We start from the raw sequence: 19,577 nt of genomic DNA on the forward strand, positions 1-19,577 counted from the left end.
TTCAATTCCTCACCTGGAAGACTGTGAATGGAAACAATGCCACGCATCTAAATGACAGTCATATAAAAACTGTGGGTATTACAAGAAAATGGAGAGGGAAAATAGCTTTGTAAGTGGGGTTTTGTGAATTCTTTTTCAGTAATGGTATTCCCTTGACACTGTTTAGACTATTTAAAGTAATGCTCTCTCCTCTTAATTACTTTAGGCCTTACATTTGTTACTGTTATAGGCATACCTGTTGGAAAATCCTTAACCCTTTGTGTTTTTGGCATGCCCATTCATGGCTGTTGTGAGTGTGCTGGCCTGATCTGGCGTAAAGGGAGGAGGAAACTTACTGGAGGAGGGTCCCACCAATCTGCACCACAACCCACAGCAAAGCTCTGCTCTCAGTAGTTTTGGACAAAGACAGTACAGCTGAGTGACTGCATCTGTGAGATTAGCTGCCAAGGTTTGTATTTACACAGGGGCTTTTGCCCTGTAGCAAATCCAAAGCATCATGTTGGCAACAGGACAACAAAAAAAAAGGCGTTTCCATCACGTTTGTCATCAACTCAGAGTGATTTTCTTCAGTGCTGAGATGCTACTACCGTATTCACACTGTACATGGGAAGAAGCTGTCAAATTTTCTTGATTAAAACTGTTATAACACTTCTAAGAAGCCACAGTTACTTCTCAATGCAGTGCAACAGTGGTTGGAAAATACATTTTTTTTTTTTTTCCCTAAAAAGCTTTGAGAAAGCTGTTTTGGATTTCTTTTCCCTCCTGGGTCCCAAAGTGCTACTCTGCACGTGCAGTGCCGACAGTTGCAAAATGCAGAGGTCGACTCAAACAAATTCAGCGCACAGAGCCCTGCTGATGACTGACACTGGATCATTTTCTAGGAGAGGCCAAGCTCACCGCTGCTAATCTGACCTTCCTAACAGCTAAGCTGAAAGGGGCAGAAGGGGTGTCCTTTGAGAGGGGCAGGGGAAGCCAAGACTCTTCCAAGCGACCTCAGTGTCTCGCTCCTGGAGTCAGGATTTCATCAGCATTTGTAGTGTGGTGCTGTCGTCTTTCTGTCTTACCCATTTCAAGAAAAAAGATTCAAAGCTGGGGAAAAAGAGGCAATGAAATACATTGGATATACAACTTTTTTAATAATAATAATAATAAACCAAACAAGAAAAAAAGAAAACAAAACAAAACAAAGCAAAAAAACAGAGAACACATACTTAACCTGCTATACAGAACCGTGTGGTAAGATATGGTGGATGCTGTCCTGTTAACTAAATATTAGTTATTATTACGTTAAGATGCTTTTTTTTTTTTTTTTTTTTTTTTTTTCTAGCAGAACCTATACTGTTAAGCGTAGAGGGGAAAGTGGTAGCGTGTACTTAGTTTACCATACATTAACTTCAAAGGTAAAGCACACTCAGTGCGTTATATGCAGCAACATGCGGGCCGCAAAGTGTAAGATGCACAAATGATAAGAGTGTATAGCAGGTCTACATTTCATCACTTCTGGAAAGAGCTTGTGGGCAGCATTTTCTCAAGCCTGAACGTCCTTTCTCACGCACAGAAGAGACCTGCTCCGTCCTGTACGTGCTATCTGCATGCAAGTCTGACGTAGGAGCATCACGGAGGGGATGATATTAGAATAAAGAGGGGTGCTTTACAACCAAATTGCAAAACAACAACAACAAAAAATCAAATGAGCACATTAAAGGGAAGGGTGGGGAAGTTCCTACCCCCGCTCTTTGTTGTGCCAAGGAGAGGGGGATAGAAAGAAACGGCTCTCAAATCTGCTATATGGGCTGTGCTGTGGATAGGTTAAAAAAAATACAGTAACTGCATATGGGAGCTTTTCTTCCACACACACACCTGTGTTAAGACCATGGTCTGAGTTTTCAAAGGAATAAAGACCTTTGCCTGCCATACAAATGGCACCTGTACCCAGGAGCCCACATGACAACAGAGAATTCGGGATGTGTTTTCAGAGTAATTATGGGTACATACGTCAGGTGTTTGGATAAAGGGGGGTTCTTCAGGGAGCTGTCTTAAAAAGTAAAGAATAGTTCCTTTATTGTCCTCCTGCGAAGTCTGAACTGAAGCAAACAGATTTTTGCTGTGGAACAGTGGAATCTGTGACAAAACACCATTTATAAAGACGGAAAAGAGAAGAGCTCAGATTGCATAATCAAAGAGGAAAAAAAAAAAGAGAAACTTTGTCCTGGAGGCAAATGCACCTACTTCTCATTCACTCTCCTCCCTTTTCCACTACTTTTCCCATGAAATACATGCAAATCCCAACACGCAGCAAGTTCTCCTCCAGGCACGATATACTTGTGTGGTTATGCAAGTCAGAAGCGGGTTGAATAGTGAGAGATACGGGGCGCTCCTGGCTGAGCAGCCGTGGAGAGGAGCGCTGCTGCCTTTACCGCTGCTAGAAAATAACCCGGTCACCCCTGAGCGCGCTTCCAGCGAAGGCATCGCTGTTGTTCTCATTACATGGCGCGCACGTTTCCTGGTGATTTTGTTAATTTTAGTTAACTTCGTCTTCTTGCAGTATTGGCGGTGCTTCTGAGTCTACACAGTGGAGAAAATAAATGAATAAATAGATAAATAAATAAAGGGCGCGAGCGTTTTATCAGAAGGAAGAGTGGCTTCAGGGGGAGGTCAAGCACAGCGGGCGCCTGCTGTTACCGACCAGCGCCCCCAGGACATCACACACCCGGCTGCTGCCCTTCCTCACCCACTCGTGGGCTGGGGCGACCCCAAACCCGGCCCCGGCCCCGAGAGACCCCGAGGGGATCGTGAGGGGCCATGAGGGTGCCGTGACGGGACCAAATCCCACCCCCCCCCGCCATCTCCACCCTAACGTGGAGGCGGCTCCTGCGCAGGCGCGCCCCGGCCCGCCTCAAGGTGGTGGCGGTTGCGGCCGTTGGGCGGGCGTGAGGCGAGCCCTGGCCGCCTATGGCGGGGGCTGAGGGGGCAGCGAGGGCTCCCTGCCGGGGCTGTGCCTCGGGTCCTTCGGGCAGGGTGCTGCGGGCACCGGCCCTGGCCCGATAGAGGAACCGTCCCTGTGAGAATTTTGTGGCAGTGATGCTCATTTCCACGTTTGGAGTAACTTTGTTGAAGTACTCGACGGTGAAATCTTGCAGGTTAACAGTGTCTACCTAACACCACAGAGTTGACGCGCTGACTCCTGCGTGTTTTTCCACTGGCACGCTCTATATTTTTAACTAGCATTACGTTACTACCTGACTTCTCAGCAGTCGACTCAGTAGCAGCAGCAGTGGAGGCACAGGCAGGCTTTTATACTGGTGCTTTAGGCTATTGGAAGCCATCCGTCTTCCAGATCTGTATGTGCTGATAAGGGATGATACGAACCTCCTCCCACCTGCTTGTTGCCATCCTCCTCCCAGAGTTTGACTGGGTTTTTTGTCTGGAAGATGTTCTACAGTGCTTCTGTGGAGTTAAATTATGGTAGTGGATGTTTGGGACGCTGATCATAGGGCTCCAGCTGTATGGCTGTAAGGAAAATGTCACAACGGGGGGCTTCTGGCAGGGTGTAAATGTTTGTGAAATGTGGCCACAGATTCCTAAAATAAAGTGTCCAGTAATCAAAGAAAAAAAAAAATAACATTTATGTCATTCAGGAACCTGTAATCTTAACTGCCGTTTTTACAAGGGAAATCTACAAAAATGTGATGCAGTAACTAAAACTTCTCTGTACTGCTAAAAATTGTAGGCGATGGCCCCTGGAAGCAAATTTAAGAACTCTGAAATGATATTGCCTTGTGAATGGGAAGAATGCCTCTTTGTAGGAAAACGCATGGAGGAGTTTTGTGATCACGTTGCAGGACACTTGAAAGAGTATCTACAGCACACCCTGGAAACAGCAGGTGACTTTTGTTTCATGTCACACAAATCGTGTTGCAGTACTGAAGATTATTTTCTAGGTTAGAAAGTAATACTGACTTCAGTTTACACAGACCTTCATAGCTTCCCAAGGACTTAGCTGCCCAAAGCCCTTAGATGAAGATTTACAGTTGCTTTTTATTTGAGATCTGATTGTCTTGGATCTTTGTTTCTATTGATAGCTGTTATTAAAATGGAAAGAGACTGGAGAGGTGATCTGGGAACTTCTGCTGTGGGTTTTTCTAAGGTTAGGTCCTCTGCAGGTTGAATTGTCTAAAACAGATTTTAGAGAATTACTTTTGAATGGCAGAGTGCTTCCCTTTCAGGCAACCGGCCTGGTGCTTCTGAATTCCAGGTTTGAAGTAGCAGTCTTATGAATCTTAATAGAAAAACAGAAACTTTTATTGTTCATATGGTGTTTGCCTTGTTTGGTTACAAACACCAGTGCTGTTTTATGACCGGTGTTGTATTTTACATCTTTTTAATGGTACTAAGTGTACTTAAAAGGAAAACAAAAAATCTGATTCTGCAGAAAATTATAGGCAGTCCCTGTGGATGTAACAGCAATAATATACTAGACTTGTTAATATAACTATTTTGGCTCTCGTGTATCCTGCTCTTTATTCTTAACACTGTAATCAAGTATAATTACAGGTGTAGACATTTTAATTAAAGGTGAATGAGTTTTAATTAAAGGTGAAAAAAGTAGAATTGAACCAACATTAACAATGTCTGTGTGACCTAAACCAGAGAGTACCATAGTATATACCTAAGAAAAATACAAATTTTTACAAAATTTTCCTGTTGAATCTGTTAAGCGCCTTTCTGTAAAAAGTTGTGTTTGAAGGTACAAAGCACTCGAGTAGTGCTACAGCTTTAAGATAGTGGAAAATCTGTTTGCCACTGAGATTTGCAAGTTTTCCCTACCACATTATCAGCAGATAGCAATTACCAGCATCCCTGATAAGGCTACTTACAGATGGTGGGGTTATTGCAAATGTAAGTGCTGTTGGTGTTCTCGCTGTTGCAGCAACGCCTGCAGGTTTCATGCAGAGTTGTGTAAAATGTTGTTACTTCTTTCTTGTGTTTAGAGCATTACCGGTGTTGGTGGAGAAACTGTGAATTTGGGGCAAAAGATCCCAGAGAGCTGATAACACACGTCAATTTTCACAGTTACCACACCAAACTGAAATTCGTGGGCTCTCGGTTACGGGCATTGCACCGCGACTTGCCAGCATGTTTGCTGACCAGCCGTAGCTGGCATCAGTTACCACAGACCTCGGAGGAGTTTGTCTGCAATTGGGAGAACTGTAATGTAAGTTGTGTATGTTGAGATATTACTGACTTTTCTGATTTCCTAACTTTACCTTTGGATTTGACTCACTACTAGGATTTTTTGCTCAAACTTACCTCTGTACAAGGCTTCCCACTACCCTCATAAATTAGATCTGGGGGGTATTATGGTAGCACTCACAAAAATGTAAACAAGATACTTGTATAGCATATATGACTTCAAATTTTCTTTCTCTTTATGGTGACTAAATTTTTCGTGCTTTAAGAGCATACATGCAAAACTGTAATATACCCAGTTGAATGTTAAATTAATCGATTTGGTAGCTTCTAGAGAGGTCCAGAGAGCTTATCATTTATCTAAAGAAAAGTGTCAGAATATCTGATGTTTCCTTGGTCAGTTTGAAATGTTGTTTTTTGCTTTTGGTTGTTGTTGTTGTTTTTAATTTTTGACTGGAACAGAAATCAAATGCTTGCAATAGGCTTTTCATACAAGTCTCACATTCAAATGTGGCCAGGATTGGTTTGACCTAAAAATGGGCTGTATCTTGACCACTTTGTGGTATCCTGTACTAAAGAAAATGATTATCCATTCAGTTCCAGCTGTGCTATTTGTGCATCACATGAACCAAGATGATTAACAGCTGCTATATTTTTTTTTTTTTTTTTTTTTTTTTTTTAGAATGTTAATGTTAACATAGTGCTGCATGTGCTCTTCTGTTTCTTAGAGGTGTTTGCTCCTGATCAGAAGTGGTTTCACACTGATGTGATATTATAGGGTGATATTATAGGGAAGCACTTTTCCCTGTCCCTGTTGGACTCAGAAGCTCAGCTGTTATTCCTGGCCAGTGAGCATTACCTTTGCATCTGTAGATGTGATGCCTTGCAGAAGAGCTTTTCATACCGCCCCCTTCTGTGTAGCTGTTGCACAAATTAGTTTTTAGACAGCTCATCTACACTACTTCTGTCTCTGAGGTGAGATAAATTGCCGCTGTGTATCTATCCAATCTACACTACTTTTTGCCACGTTGTATGAGTTTTTGATTTAATTTGACTTAAATGATATAATTGAAACCAAAGTGATACTGGAGAACAAGATACACCTGAAATGAGTTGTGCCATGGGAAAAAAAAAAAAATGTAAAACTAGACAGTTTTGTAAACCTTATATGGGTAAATCTGATGTAGGCTTAGTAACATCAAACTACAAATCAAAACAAAAACTCTGTTTTTGAAAGGCCTTTCATCCTGTTACCTTCTGTCTCCCAGGGCCCTCCAATGACGCATGGGTTATCATTCTTAAATCCTTATCTATGACTTCTTCATATCAAAGTTGTGTTAAATTTAAATTTATGACATAAATTACGCTGTTTGATGTTACAAACAAGAGCTAATGAGGATGAAAATATGTCCGTGCAAGAGACTGTCAGACTGGTGATGCTTTATATACATGCTGTATCCCTCACGTACACCACACTGTTGAATTAGAGTAAGTGTAACGTTGGAATGAAAATGTTTTTGTTTCCTGGTGGTAGTTATAGTCCATGCTTTGTTTTGCTAACCTTCTCCTTACTAAGTATAAGGTTATTTCTAGTTTCCTCTTAATGTTTCAATTTACAGATGGTTTATGCCAGAGCATATGTAAAGGGTGAGTGTCTGGTCAGGCGTATGTTATTGTTGGACAGAATGCCCAGAAATATCCATTTGGCTCTTTTGGCTTTGAGTTTAGAATACCTACACCCAAAAAATGCTTTGATATCTCTCTTTGATTTTTTTTTTTTTCCTTTATATAAGGAATGACAAAATCTGCGAGCAAAGTTTATAGGGAGAGGTAATTCTGTTGTCAGTCAATCTGTGAGAAATTCTCCCTCTGTAAGTAAGCTTTTATTCACTGTTGGATTAAGCATGGAAATACCCCCCGTCTCTTCTTTTTAAAGCTGTGTGCCTGAGCATATAATACAGAGCATTATTTATGATAACTTTGGGATGGTTTGCATAGTTTGATTACAAACTATTACAAACAAATGTTATTTCCATTGTGCCTCCTAGCTTGTAGGAGTCATATTTCTAACAGTAGTTATTTTAAGGTATCAATACTTTTTAATACATACTAATCAGCCTTTATTTGCACAATGCAACAATTGGTCCATGTACTTTAAAAAATGAAGTTAAGAAAAACTTCCAAGCCCTCTAAAGTTTGATTTTACTGCATCTGTCAGTAAACACAGTCCTTGAAAAGCACACTTAAAAAAAAGAAAAATCTTCGTGTTCATCAATTTCATGTTCTGTTTTTCATTTCTGTAAGCGGGCGCTTGTGGCTGATGGACTCCTTTAGTCCATAGCATTTTGCTAAATCTTTTTATACATGTTTTTTCAAGTTCAAACTATGTTGTGAATTTTATTAATTAAAAGAATGTTTCCCAACTTAGTAGGCAGGCTAGACTAGACCCAGGAGGTGGGGTAGGGCGCACTGCGAAGGAGAACTGTGAGGGCAGGGAAAGCTGCTTACATTTCCCACCCTCCTGCAAATATGTTCCCACAGTTATGAATATAATTCTCTTTGAAAATCGGCTATACAGCTTCCCCCAACTGTTGCGGTGCCTCCTACCGTGTCAGATTCTGGTTCCCCAAAGGTAAAGCTCCTAATTGCGGCAACAGCCCCCAAAACTTCTCTCCTCCTCTATGTACAAATAAAGAAATGCTCAAGAAAGTTCCGGGGAAAGACTCACAGAGATGGTGCCAATAAATAACAGCGGGTTTAACCCCTCTATGGTCACTGTGATGAGGAAGTGAAGAGGCTTTCCATTGCTGTCGAGCTTAATCCCTTTAGTTGATTCACCTTAATATGCCTGCATGTTTTCATATACACAGGACCTTGGATTTCTCAGATCATGTTTCAAGCCCTTCAGAGGAAATAAGGGCTTGTCTTCCCCGAGGAGCTATTGTGAAATACATTGGAGTATGAATTAAAAATGCAGCAGTTCTCCTGCATTAACTCCTCATGCGAATGCTCTGTTCTGCGCAAATAATGCCTTTTAACAGCTTAGCTTAATCCACTCTCCAAAGATTAGGATCATTAAAAATATAATACTAAGTGAATAGTTTTTCATTTACATATTTTTCCTAAAAAGATAAATCTCTTTCAATCTGAATCAACTGCACATTATCTGCAGTGGCAATACCAGCATAAGGAGGGTTTTTTCCCCCCCATTTCCTCTCCCTAGCATTTAAAGCCAGATCAATTCAGATCAATCAGATTCTGTTTAATGCCAGATCTGTTTAATGCCTTGTCCCAATTCAATGTGTAGCCTCACAAAACGGGGCTAGTGCAACGGGGAGGTTAAGGGGTTACGTTATTGGGAAATGAGAGAGGGATACTTTAAGCTGCCACTGAGGACAGTCTGCAGCTGGATGATGCCCTTTGTGACTTTAAGAAGGTGCAGCATGCAGTGTGCTCTCACTGCGGGTGTGGATTTTTGTGGACTGAGGAAGAGGCTAATTAAAGTCGAGTTGCCCCTTGTCGCACACACCGACTGGTGGAGCGCTCTATCTATAACACCTAATTCAGTCTAATCATCGTGCAGCTTTCCTATTTCCTTCATAGCCTTCCCGTGAGCAGGTAGAAGTGAAGAATGGGTAGCATTCCCTCAATTAAGCTAGACAGGCTTCAACTACGTGATGGTAGGTCCAAATTCAGGTTTTGTGGTGGATACTGCCGAATGTTCTACATTTTTATAACGATGTAATTTTCTTTCTGTTGGCGTGAGTTAATTAAATGTTACTGCAATATTTACTGATGTCTGGTTTCTAAAAGCACTTAATTCTATGGTCCTGTCAACTGATTTCCTGCCAAAACTGTCTTAACTTCTCCATGCTTCTTTTTTGTTGTTAGGTTGCTTTCAATAATCCAGAGTGGTTCTATCAACATGTTGCTCATCATGCTTATGCTACTGAGGAAAAAACTGTTACAGATCAGAAGAAAGCTGTTTATTGTCACTGGAAAGGTAGTTCATATAAAAATTTAATTGCAAAAAATAGTTTCTCTGCAGTGTTTCTTATAAAATTAACTGAGTGTTACGTATTGCATAGGACATTATAAAACCTTCAGATTTTCTTTTACCTAAAATAGTTGCAGAACACTTTTATTTTATAGCATCCATGATTTAAATAGAATAGTTCATGTCATCCAGGGGACCAAATGCATTCAGCTCCCACTTAGAGTAAGCTGAGAAATGTCAGTACTGACCAGGGCTGGGTTTCTTCATAATTCAGTCTGTGAATGTCAGTTTGTATACCATTCAAAGAGACTTTTCAATTATATTCTACCACTCAGGACCAGGAATGTTTCCCTCACGATAACCTTTGATGAGCTTACTCTCTGCTTACTCTCACCTGTCTCTTCAAATCAAGGGAAGCACACCTATTGTCATTATAGTTTTTCTCAACTCACTCTGTGGTGAGAAAGAGCATTTCTAATGCATTGTCTGTGTTGCTAGCTACCTCTCGTGTTAAAATTATCGTCATGGCTTCAAAGCAGATGTTCTGCCCTTGGCTCTGTTGTAGAAGCCACATTCCATTGACACTCTTTCATAGCAGATGCCTTTATTGTTTGAGTAAGAACAAAAGTATGGACTGCCATCTGATGTACATGCCATTCAGCTTCAGACCTACAAAGTGTATGAGCAGAGCCTCCCAAGAAGAGAAGGCTTTCTGCTCAAGAATAAAGAGACTATTTGTTGGACCCTGGTCCTGGAGCAGATTCATTCTGTTTGCTTTAAACCTGGCAATTTAACATGTATCAACAAAGTACTGGTTTGACTGGAATCCTCTTTATATCTAACCTATATCCTCTTTATATCTAACCCCCCACATACAAGTCTTTTCAATTTATTAAAGTTACTTTTTGGATTAGGTATTCACTGTGGTGATGGCCAAATCCAGTCCGTGGATGCAAGGCAACATCATCCCTTTCCATCATGAGAACAGATGCACATTTTTTTTTTTTTGGCTGGGGAACTTACTCCAGTTTCCTGATAGTGTAAAATCTGTAGTTCTTAGAGGAAAATAAAATCACATATCTGTGTGATCATAGCTTTCAAAAAAATATCATCTTATTAGAACAGCTGAAAGGATTCGTCGGAATCTATGGCGTGAATAACAGAATGGGTAAAGGGAAGTGTGAAAGAAAAGGAATACAACATCTTCAAATATGTTGAAGAAATGCCCTGCTGCTAGGAACAGTGAAATCTGTTCTCCGTGTTTGTGGAAGAAATGATGTGAAGTAATGAGCTTCAGTTGTAACAAGAGAGGTGCAAGTAGGAAGTTAGGAAAGTCATTTTAAAGGAGGATATTAAAGTACTGTAGCAGTTGCCTCTTGAACTCATGGAAGTTCTCTGTTACTCAGGAACTGAAAAGACCTCTTCTGAGACCGAGATCCTGCCTCAGAAAAATATATACATATATCCTGGGTGTTGTGGGGTCTATATTAGTCTGTGATCTGGACATTCAGGGTGGTGATTAACTTTTGAAAGCAGCATGCAGAATCATCATGTCCAGGAAGTGAAAGACAACTTTTCATTCCAAACCCCAAACTTAAGAAACACACACAGGCAAGTGAGGTCTCATCTCCAGTTGGCATGGAACACGGCCAAGCCAGGAAGCTCATTCAGCAAGTCCAAGGCAGGGCCAGTGAGGTGCAAGGCCCCGCACAGCATCCCTACAGTGCACGTACATGCAGGTCCCAAGACAGAAAACTTAGTGTGCATGAGTGGAGGTTTCTTGCTGCTCTCTCTCTCAACTTAGCTGTTTTTTGTGGAATTGTCATCGAAGGATATGCAGCATCACCATATTAGAGCAGACCTGACCAGAAGTATTCTGTACTCAGTAAAGATGAAGGAGACACTGATGATCCTATTTCCTCGTTGTAGGCAAGGTGAGGTTTTAGGTTTCCTTTGTCTTTTAATGAAGGGTCTAGGGCTTTGCCCTTTGCTAAGTATGGTAATCTGAAGCTCAGAGGTCCTTTCCAGGAAGTTGTCTCTATTCTACTGCCTGGTTTGGATGTGGGTTGTTATCAAGACTATGGCATTGTTGCTCTATTAGAGGCAAAGTCCCCATGAGTAGTAAAAATGGAACTTGGAACTCATGATGCACCTACTTGATTAAATGAGCTAGGTGAATCATTTCTGTTAAATTAATTTTACATATTAATTTCTGAGACCTAAAGGTACCCAACCTATCATTGAGTTTGATTCACTTGATGACCATTTTCATGCATCATCCACAAAGAATCTTTTACCTTTTCCTACCTCTTGTTCTTGAATTTGAATTTAGTCTTCTTGACTCTTAAGAGTCTCTAATTGGGTCCAGGCTGTTACTTCACCTTTCTAAAAATGCACTTTTCTGCATAGCTGTTATCTTTAGTAGGTAGATGAGTCTTGTGGCAGCTTCTCCTTATGTGATACGGCAGGGTATTCTTTCACAACTATCTGAAGTTTTCTACCGAGAGCTCTTCTTGAGCTTCATTTACACCAACACATTAACCTACTAGACCCTTATGTGTCACATGTCAATAACCAGAACTTTCTAGTTGTGTTGTTCTTGCTCTGTGTCCACAGTACCAGTCTGTTCCTGAGCTCAAGAGGTCTGACACTGCTATTTATATGCAAAGATTGCTTGGTGGATAGCTGACTGCTTGTGGTTAACCACTACGCGAACGTGTATGTAAAGATAGAAAATGTGGAGATAAAAAAAAAAAAAAAAAAAAAAGAGGTCAGTAAGCGGAGTTCTTTGACGTGTGTTCTCTACCCCGTCTTATTCTCTTGTTTCTCAAGGGAACAGAGAACATGCATTTTGCTGGGGTTCTGTGATAGCAACAGAGATAGTAATGAATTTTATCTCTGTTCTACTTCATGAACATACAGGTAGAGTCAAAAACTTTGATGCCTGATGGTTGAAAGTATAGGAGCATGCATGCTGCAAATTCAAAACTAGGATTTTCTTAAGGAGGACGTGTGGACAACAAAGAATTGTCTCAAAGAATTCTGATTACTGACAAATAATATGACTTTGTCACAGATATTTGCGGGGCTAAATGTCACATGAGGTTTGCAACAGTCTGGTGGTGGTGGTTGTTGTTTCTCCCAGAAGAGGCTTTACTTTGGGTTTCTAAAAATACAATGGTAAGACATGTGTCTTACTGTTTCTTTTCAAGAAATACTGTAGCACTCACCTGCAGCTGTTTTGTTTTTTTTTTTTGTTTGTTTGTTTTGTCTATTTGTGCTAGAGTGCTTAGGAGTATTTAAAGGCAAGCACAAGCTATGGGATCATTTAAGAACCCACACGCAAGAAAGAGTTGTAGCGTGTCCTACTTGTGGAGGAATGTTCTCCAATAACACTAAGTTTTTTGATCATGTAAAGAGACAAGTTTCAGAAGATAGTAAGTGGATATGCTTTTATTTTGTGTATGTTTTAAAGAGATTTTCATTTAAGGTGTTTTATAATAAATGTACAGATGTAGTCTCATAAATAATTCTGTTCTTCTTATAAGTCAATCTCATGAAAGCATGAGTATGTTGGTGATGGAAAGTAAAAGCATTCTAGGTTATTGACAGAAGAATTGACTCAAATTTCAAACTGTTAGTGTTTTGAACGCTGTTATCTGACTGAGGATGGAATTAAGTTACTGATAAAGAATCCTCCTCATTAAGCCTAAACTCTGCTTTTTTCTGAAGAGTATTGGTAATGAAAAATAATACTGAAACTGTCCCAATGTTGTATTAGCTTATTCACAAAACTGGCAGCTATAGATTATTAATTAATATATCTTTCATAAGTGATTTGTATTGCCACTAAATAATTTCTATTTAAATTCAGAACAAATATTTGTTTGCCAGAACTGTCACAAACATTTTGCCAATGAAAGGCTGCTACGAGATCACATGAGGGTACATGGTAAGTCAGAGCTTTTTAAGATTAAAACATGCTTTTCTCCAGGTCATCTTATAGAGCTTTTGATTAACTACAGAGTTACTGAGGTATTGTTGTATCAGCTAAGAAGATTAAGGGACAAAACTAGGACAACTGGGTTACAAATTCTGGAAAGCAAGAATTTCATTGCCAGTCCCACTAAAGCAAGGGAACTCCCTTCTTCATGCCTTCTGATGAAAAAGTTTAAGGCGGATGTTCAGTGTGGGCTTTTCTATATTGCAGTAGCTTCCTGTGCAGATGCTTTTTCTTCACTTGCATCCCTGTTTACTTGCTTTCATGACTGGGCAAATGGTTAAAGCCAAAGTATTGTTTTAGCTTGAGCTGCAGCTCTGCTCACTTCGCAGTACATAATCAACTTCACTCAAATGGCATAGTCCTTCATTGACCTAACCACAATCTCCCTCAGGTCCCCAAATTATTCCCACAAGTTATACTACAACAGCTATGACTTGCTGGGAAAGAATCCTACAGCATCCAAGCACAAGGAAACATGTGATATTGCTCTTGGACATACAGGAAATACAGAAGCCGAGAAGCGGGTGGGTCTTTGCTTTGGGAACAGGAATATTTGAACCATGTAGCCAGACCTGGGTACCAGTTATTTAGGTTGTATAAACATATGAGTAGCAATGTGCAGACTTGCTCAGTCATGGTAGATTCTACATTCTAGTTGCATTTGTAAAGAAAACATGATTTTTCACTCTCTGCAAATCAATGCATTGATGCTTAACAGTATGCATTTGATTTGGTGCTTACTGTGAGCTACCAAGATTAACCATGTTCATATTTAAATATATTTACACTTGACGTGCATCTACCTAAAATATCTTAATTTTAATATTTTATGTCAGAAAGTAGAGAGATTTTTGTTTACTAGACTAGTTATATTCCTTTGTGTCAAGGTGATTTTGGACAGAAAATGGAAATAGATACAAATTTATTTATTTGTATTAGCTAATGAAGCAGTTTAAATATGTTGAGGTTGCTTTTCTTTGTTTAATTAAAGCATAATACACATTAAAATAGACTTGATATCTAAAATAAGACGTGTGGTTAACAGGGCTGTTTGTTTCTGGCCCCTCTGGCTGCATCTAAACCTTTGTGAACTGTACAAGGGGCCTGGCTGGCCTTGTCCCCTGATAATTCATCTTGTGCCCTGCTTGCACAGCCAGGGAAAATCACAGGGTGGCTGGACCTAGGAACAAGGATGATGTGATCCTGTGTCATGTCCCAGTAAACCACTGTGAACCAGCTGCAACGTGAACTTGGCTGAAGAAGCTGTGAAGCAATCCTGGGTCCAATTGTTTAGGCACAACATAAATCTCTTCAGACATTAGAGCCAGTTACTTTCTCGGTTCATGATTCAGCTTTCTTTAAAAATTCTGGCAGCATACATGTCTGCTAGTGCAGACTGCCAGTGCAGACATGACATTTTAAGATTCTTACTCCAGCATATTTCTTAATAGCTTTTGGTATAGATAAATAGTGAAAATTATGCCCATCTATAAGAAATTAGCCAGAGATAAGTTGTGATGTGAATGCAAAGTCTGTGGGTATTTTGAAATTGCTCCCCACATGGATACATTTATGTGCCAGAAGACGAAGTAAACTGTTGGATACTACCATTTCAAGAGACTTCACTGGTGCAGTTCTACAGGTTGTTACTCCAGATTAATTTTGCACTTGAAGCTATTTATTTTAGGGAGAAAAAGAAATTATCCTACCTCAAGACAAACTTTGAGGAAAAGTGTTTATGCAGGGATTCCAGAGCAGTTAGAACACATTACACTTCCTTTTTTTTGAGAAAACATGAACACTTCAACTGCATGATTTTCACTGGCCATCTGCAGAGCACCGGTCTGATTATAAAATAAGGCATTATTTCAAGGTCCTAAATATAACAGGTTTTGTTGAAATCCCATACTTCTTTGTTAAGATTCTTCCTACCACATTCATCAGGTTGCTGATTCACACGCAGCAAAGCAAGCATTTGTTCAGCTTAAGATGCTGCCGTCCTGCCTGCCAACGTGCCAGAGGTTCTCCCCTGTTCCAGAGTCAGCAGAGCAAACCTGTGCCTCAGCCACTGCAGTTCAAAGTCTGGCAGCTCAGCAAGCACCTACCATTATTATGCCTTAAGCAAACGCATCCGAATGTGAAACGGGGAGGCGGAGGGCAGACACATATTCCTTCTGCCACCTTTTTAAAGAGTGGTAATACCTTAAACATTAAAGGTAGATTTGCCAGTGCTTGTCTGTCAGAAGGCCTCCAGACAACGTGCACCTTTTAGGAAGCCTCCCAAAGTGCTACAGGCAAGAAGATAATCATCCTTTTGTTAGAGCCTGGAGAGTGAAACATGATCCTCTACATCTTTTTCCCTTACCTTTTTTGAAAGTAACTCGAAACATTGTAATGTTATATATACATATAAAAGATTACTGGTATTTGACTACTCCTTCTCTTCTACCTGTGTTCCATTTTTATCTCCTTTTTTTCTCTGTATATTTTGTTTCTGAATTATTGTAATCTGTTGATTCTAATGTGAGCTTGTAATACATTTTCTTGTCATGTGCCATAGTGGACTGAATGTCCTCCTGTCATACAGGACTGAAAGTATCTTTCTTTCTACAGTTAACCGTGTTACGTGCCCGCTTTGTGATGCAGTATGCACAAGCGTCTCCTCACTGAAAGCACACACCAGATACCGACACTGTGATGAACGTCCTTTCCGTTGTCACCTCTGTGACAGCAGGTCAGAAAATTTTAAGGCTTGTAGCTCTGTGAGCAGAACTGTAGAACTGAGTTAGTTTTTACATAGGAGTTAACAGAGATAAGAAAACTTTTCAACCATTAAAACAGTCAACTGGTCAAGGAAGAAATGTAATAGATTTATCTGCTGTTCATCTGCCTTCATCTGTTAAAATGTTGTAGTTCATGAACTTCTGGTAAAGAAGGATTGATGTTTTAAAGGGGACTTTTCTTGGCAAGACTGTGTGGACTATAAAATGGTCCATGATAATGGCAAGTGGAGATGTGTGGCAGTAGTGCCTTAAGCGGTGGGTTTTGCCATTCTGAATGGCCGCTGGACATTTCCTGGGAGAGTCATAATCTTCTGAGTGACTTTTCAGCCACAGGTTCACTATACCTTTTGCTGTCTGATTTTTCTGTGGTGGTTTCTTTTCTGCTTTCATCATATGATGCCAAACAACAATAAAATAATAATATTTCTTAAAAAAAAAATGTAAAAATATACCACTGTGATGTGATAGACCAAGTTGTGTATGTAAGCACTAGGCTGGCAAATTATGTGTAACTTTTGCCAGGGAAGATGAGAGGTCTAGCCTTTTTATGCTGAAAGTAGGGTAAAGTAAACAAGTATTTAAGTACTCTTGTGTTCATACTGTGGGTGGACACAAGGAAACAATCTGAATTTCTACACCAGAAATAATGAAATGACTGATCCGTAATGGACAAGAATTTTCTCAGTGTGAACCGAAAGAGAGGCTGATGCCTTGCAACATAGTTGTGGAAAAATCACCTAGATTTGGGCATGCCATGGATGTGTGGGAAGAAAGAAGGAATGGAAAATGAAATACAAAGCACATCAAAGAGGTGTCTGCATTATCCCCTTTTCACAGGTGGAAAAACTGAGGTAGAGAAGAGAAGTGATTTACACATATTCCGCTTTCACTTGTCATTGTCAGAGCCAAAAATTACTACCTCCCAGTCCTAAACATTAACCACAAGACTACTCCTCTGTACTATTATATCTGTTATTTGTTTTACCTTGTTTTCAGTTTTAAGAACGCATACGATCTGCATAAACATGTTGAAACACACAATGATTCAGATGCCTACAGCTGTGATGTTGAAGGATGTGGTTTTACTTCACGGACTTTACAAACTTTGAAACAGCATTACAAGAGAGCACATGTGGTGAGTATATTAAATAGCAGAGTAGAATATATTGCTATAAGTGATACTAAGTTTCAAATCTACATGTGTTTAGTTTCATATGAATGAAGGAAATATTTCATTTTTCCATCAAATCAAGTATCTATTTGCGCATATTTCTAGGACTCTTGTAAGTATTATAAAAATACCTGATTCATCCTTCCCTATAGATTTCAATTGCTTACTTTAAGTACATGCAGTTGCATACTCACAGTCTTGAATTCCAGCCAACCCCCCACTTATGTTTTTTTTTTTCCTCTTCTTTAAAACAACATGCCAATCCTAATCTGAAATGCAAAATATTTCAGGGATTAAAATCCAATGTCACCTTTCTTCTCATGTTGATACTCCGCCCTTAGAGCTAATATGTAACCTGGAAATAGAGAAACTATAAAGCATGTAATGCTTACATCACCTCTGATCATGTGAGTCTTTCATCACAACATTAAAATATAGTTTTGGCTGCAATAGTTCATGCACGTATTTTGCCTGTTTCTTCAACTTTCTGAGTTATGACCACTGCTATAATGTAAACTGTAAAGGTTTTAGAGGAACTATATTGTCTCACTGCTACTGAAGATTTGTGCAGTACTGAAGGCATTAAAGACAATTTACATGTTCAATAAGGTTCCTTAAGCAGACAAGTTTGCCTAAAACTCACACATTTTAAACCTTTTTGAAGTTAACTCCCTAAAAGGTTTTTAGCTAGATAGTGTACTTTCCCCCTTTTCAACAAAGGATTAATTGTCCTCATGTAGATGTGCAAGTCTTAAATTACTCTAACGCTACTTCTTTCCAAGAGCAATGGTATTCTGAAATACAAATGCCACATCTGTCAGAAATGTTTCTGCTGGAGTTATTCATTGACCCTACATCTTCGAAAAGCACACAATCTCAGCAGTCATTCTCGTTTCAGGTATGTCACCAGTTGATTCTTGTTCAGATTATAAAGTAACTTTTTTTTTTTTCTTCTTTTTTAAGGTTTTGTATAAGAGATCCACATATTTAATTAAATGTTGTCTTATGTTTGGTCCAGCTTTAACTATTCTGTGAAATATTGTGAAACAATTTATATCTTAGATTTTGCTATCATGGTGGAAAACCTAGTGTAAAGATGGTCAAAATGGTTTTTTTTTTTTTTTTTTTATAGCCTTTACCACTAGGAGGTTTTTGTAACCTAGATTGTTGAAAGAATTTTGTTTTTGACCATGTAAGTTGTATCCACCAAGGAAGTAAGCTGTGCATAAATATATCACCAGCTTCTGTAGTACAAAGAAGTCACACTCTCCATTTTGGGACACATAAAATATAATTGTGAATAGGTATTTCTTATTTTATATTAAGTGATGTGTATTTGATGAAAAATACTTATTGGAACCCTATTGCACTTGTCTCTTCATACAGTGTTTTTTGTTTGAGTACAACATAATAAATAGCAATCTGATTCATCTTCTACTTGCAGACATTTTCAATTTTGGCAATCATATTAGGTGGCATTTTCTGCTGTAAATACTGTGTTTGTAACTTGCATTTTCAATGCTATTCCCTTAGGTATAAAGAAGATGATGAGGGTCACATGAGTTTGAATTTAGCAGTATTTAATGCTGTCACAAGCTTAGGTCAGACTCTTAATAACAAGATGATAATAAATAAGTCACCAGTAAGTCAAAATAGTTTGGGAAGAGAAGGAGGGGACTCTTGTGAAAGAGAGACTTCAACAACAGAAATACTTTTCGCGCAACTTCAGCCGTGGTCACAAGCTACTGGAGAAAATGTTCTGGTAGAAGCAGAGTCTTCTATACTGGAGCCGGTGTATTCGGAACTTCAGACCGCAGTACAGACATTTGAAAGCTCTTCTACTTCCTCTAGAGTTGATGAAGCCACACCAGTGAATGTGAAGGAAAAACTAATAGAAATTGACCTGGGCTTGGGAATTCAGATGGCTTTCTAGTAATATGGTGTTTTTGTGGATTTATCTGTGAAAAGTATACTCTTCAGAAGAGGTGTTTTTTTTTTTTTTTTAAGCAAAAAATATTAAGAAGTTTGCACTTCTATCCTTGTCAAAATCTTGTGTATAATACTGTCTTTTCTCTGCTTTCATGTTAAATTATTCTAATGTGCTTAGAGTTTATATATGCAAGACACACAATATTATGCACATAAAATATGTTCATTAATAACCCTTTGGAGAAGAAAGTTTTAAGTTTCACATATTCATATAGCATATATATGTGTGTGTGTATTTATTTATTTATAAAACAAATATAGCCCTTGGGGGAAAGCATTGACACAATACACAAGACAAAGTTTGAAATGGTAGGGAATACATCCCATTATTTATTACTCCACTACGCTATTTATTAGAAATCAGATAACAGCTTGTGTGATATATACGTATATAAGTTACATTTCTTAGCTTTATAGACTTTAAAATTATTTCAAGAGTTATTA

At 39.2% G+C, this 19,577-nt stretch overlaps 1 protein-coding gene across 4 annotated transcripts; it reads left to right on the forward strand.

The window, feature by feature from the left end:
* The first annotated feature begins 2,898 nt into the window (after positions 1-2,898).
* Positions 2,899-19,142, forward strand: LOC311442081 (histone H4 transcription factor-like). Of its 4 annotated transcripts, XM_084530847.1 has the most exons (10): positions 2,899-3,140; positions 3,731-3,884; positions 4,992-5,215; positions 9,082-9,193; positions 12,472-12,624; positions 13,062-13,139; positions 15,804-15,924; positions 16,970-17,108; positions 17,927-18,042; positions 18,678-19,142. In XM_084530847.1, the coding sequence occupies exons 2-10, from the start codon at positions 3,734-3,736 to the stop codon at positions 19,075-19,077; spliced, it is 1,494 nt and encodes a 497-aa protein (XP_084386973.1). In that variant the 5' UTR covers positions 2,899-3,140; positions 3,731-3,733; the 3' UTR covers positions 19,078-19,142. The 4 variants fall into 4 exon arrangements, with proteins under 4 accessions (XP_084386973.1, XP_084386974.1, XP_084386975.1 ...); XM_084530848.1 differs by lacking the exon at positions 13,062-13,139; XM_084530849.1 differs by lacking the exon at positions 12,472-12,624.
* The last annotated feature ends 435 nt before the right edge of the window (positions 19,143-19,577 follow it).

This window comes from Aythya ferina (assembly GCF_964211825.1).
Source record: "Aythya ferina genome assembly, chromosome: 1".
In the NCBI taxonomy this organism is placed as follows: domain Eukaryota; kingdom Metazoa; phylum Chordata; class Aves; order Anseriformes; family Anatidae; genus Aythya; species Aythya ferina.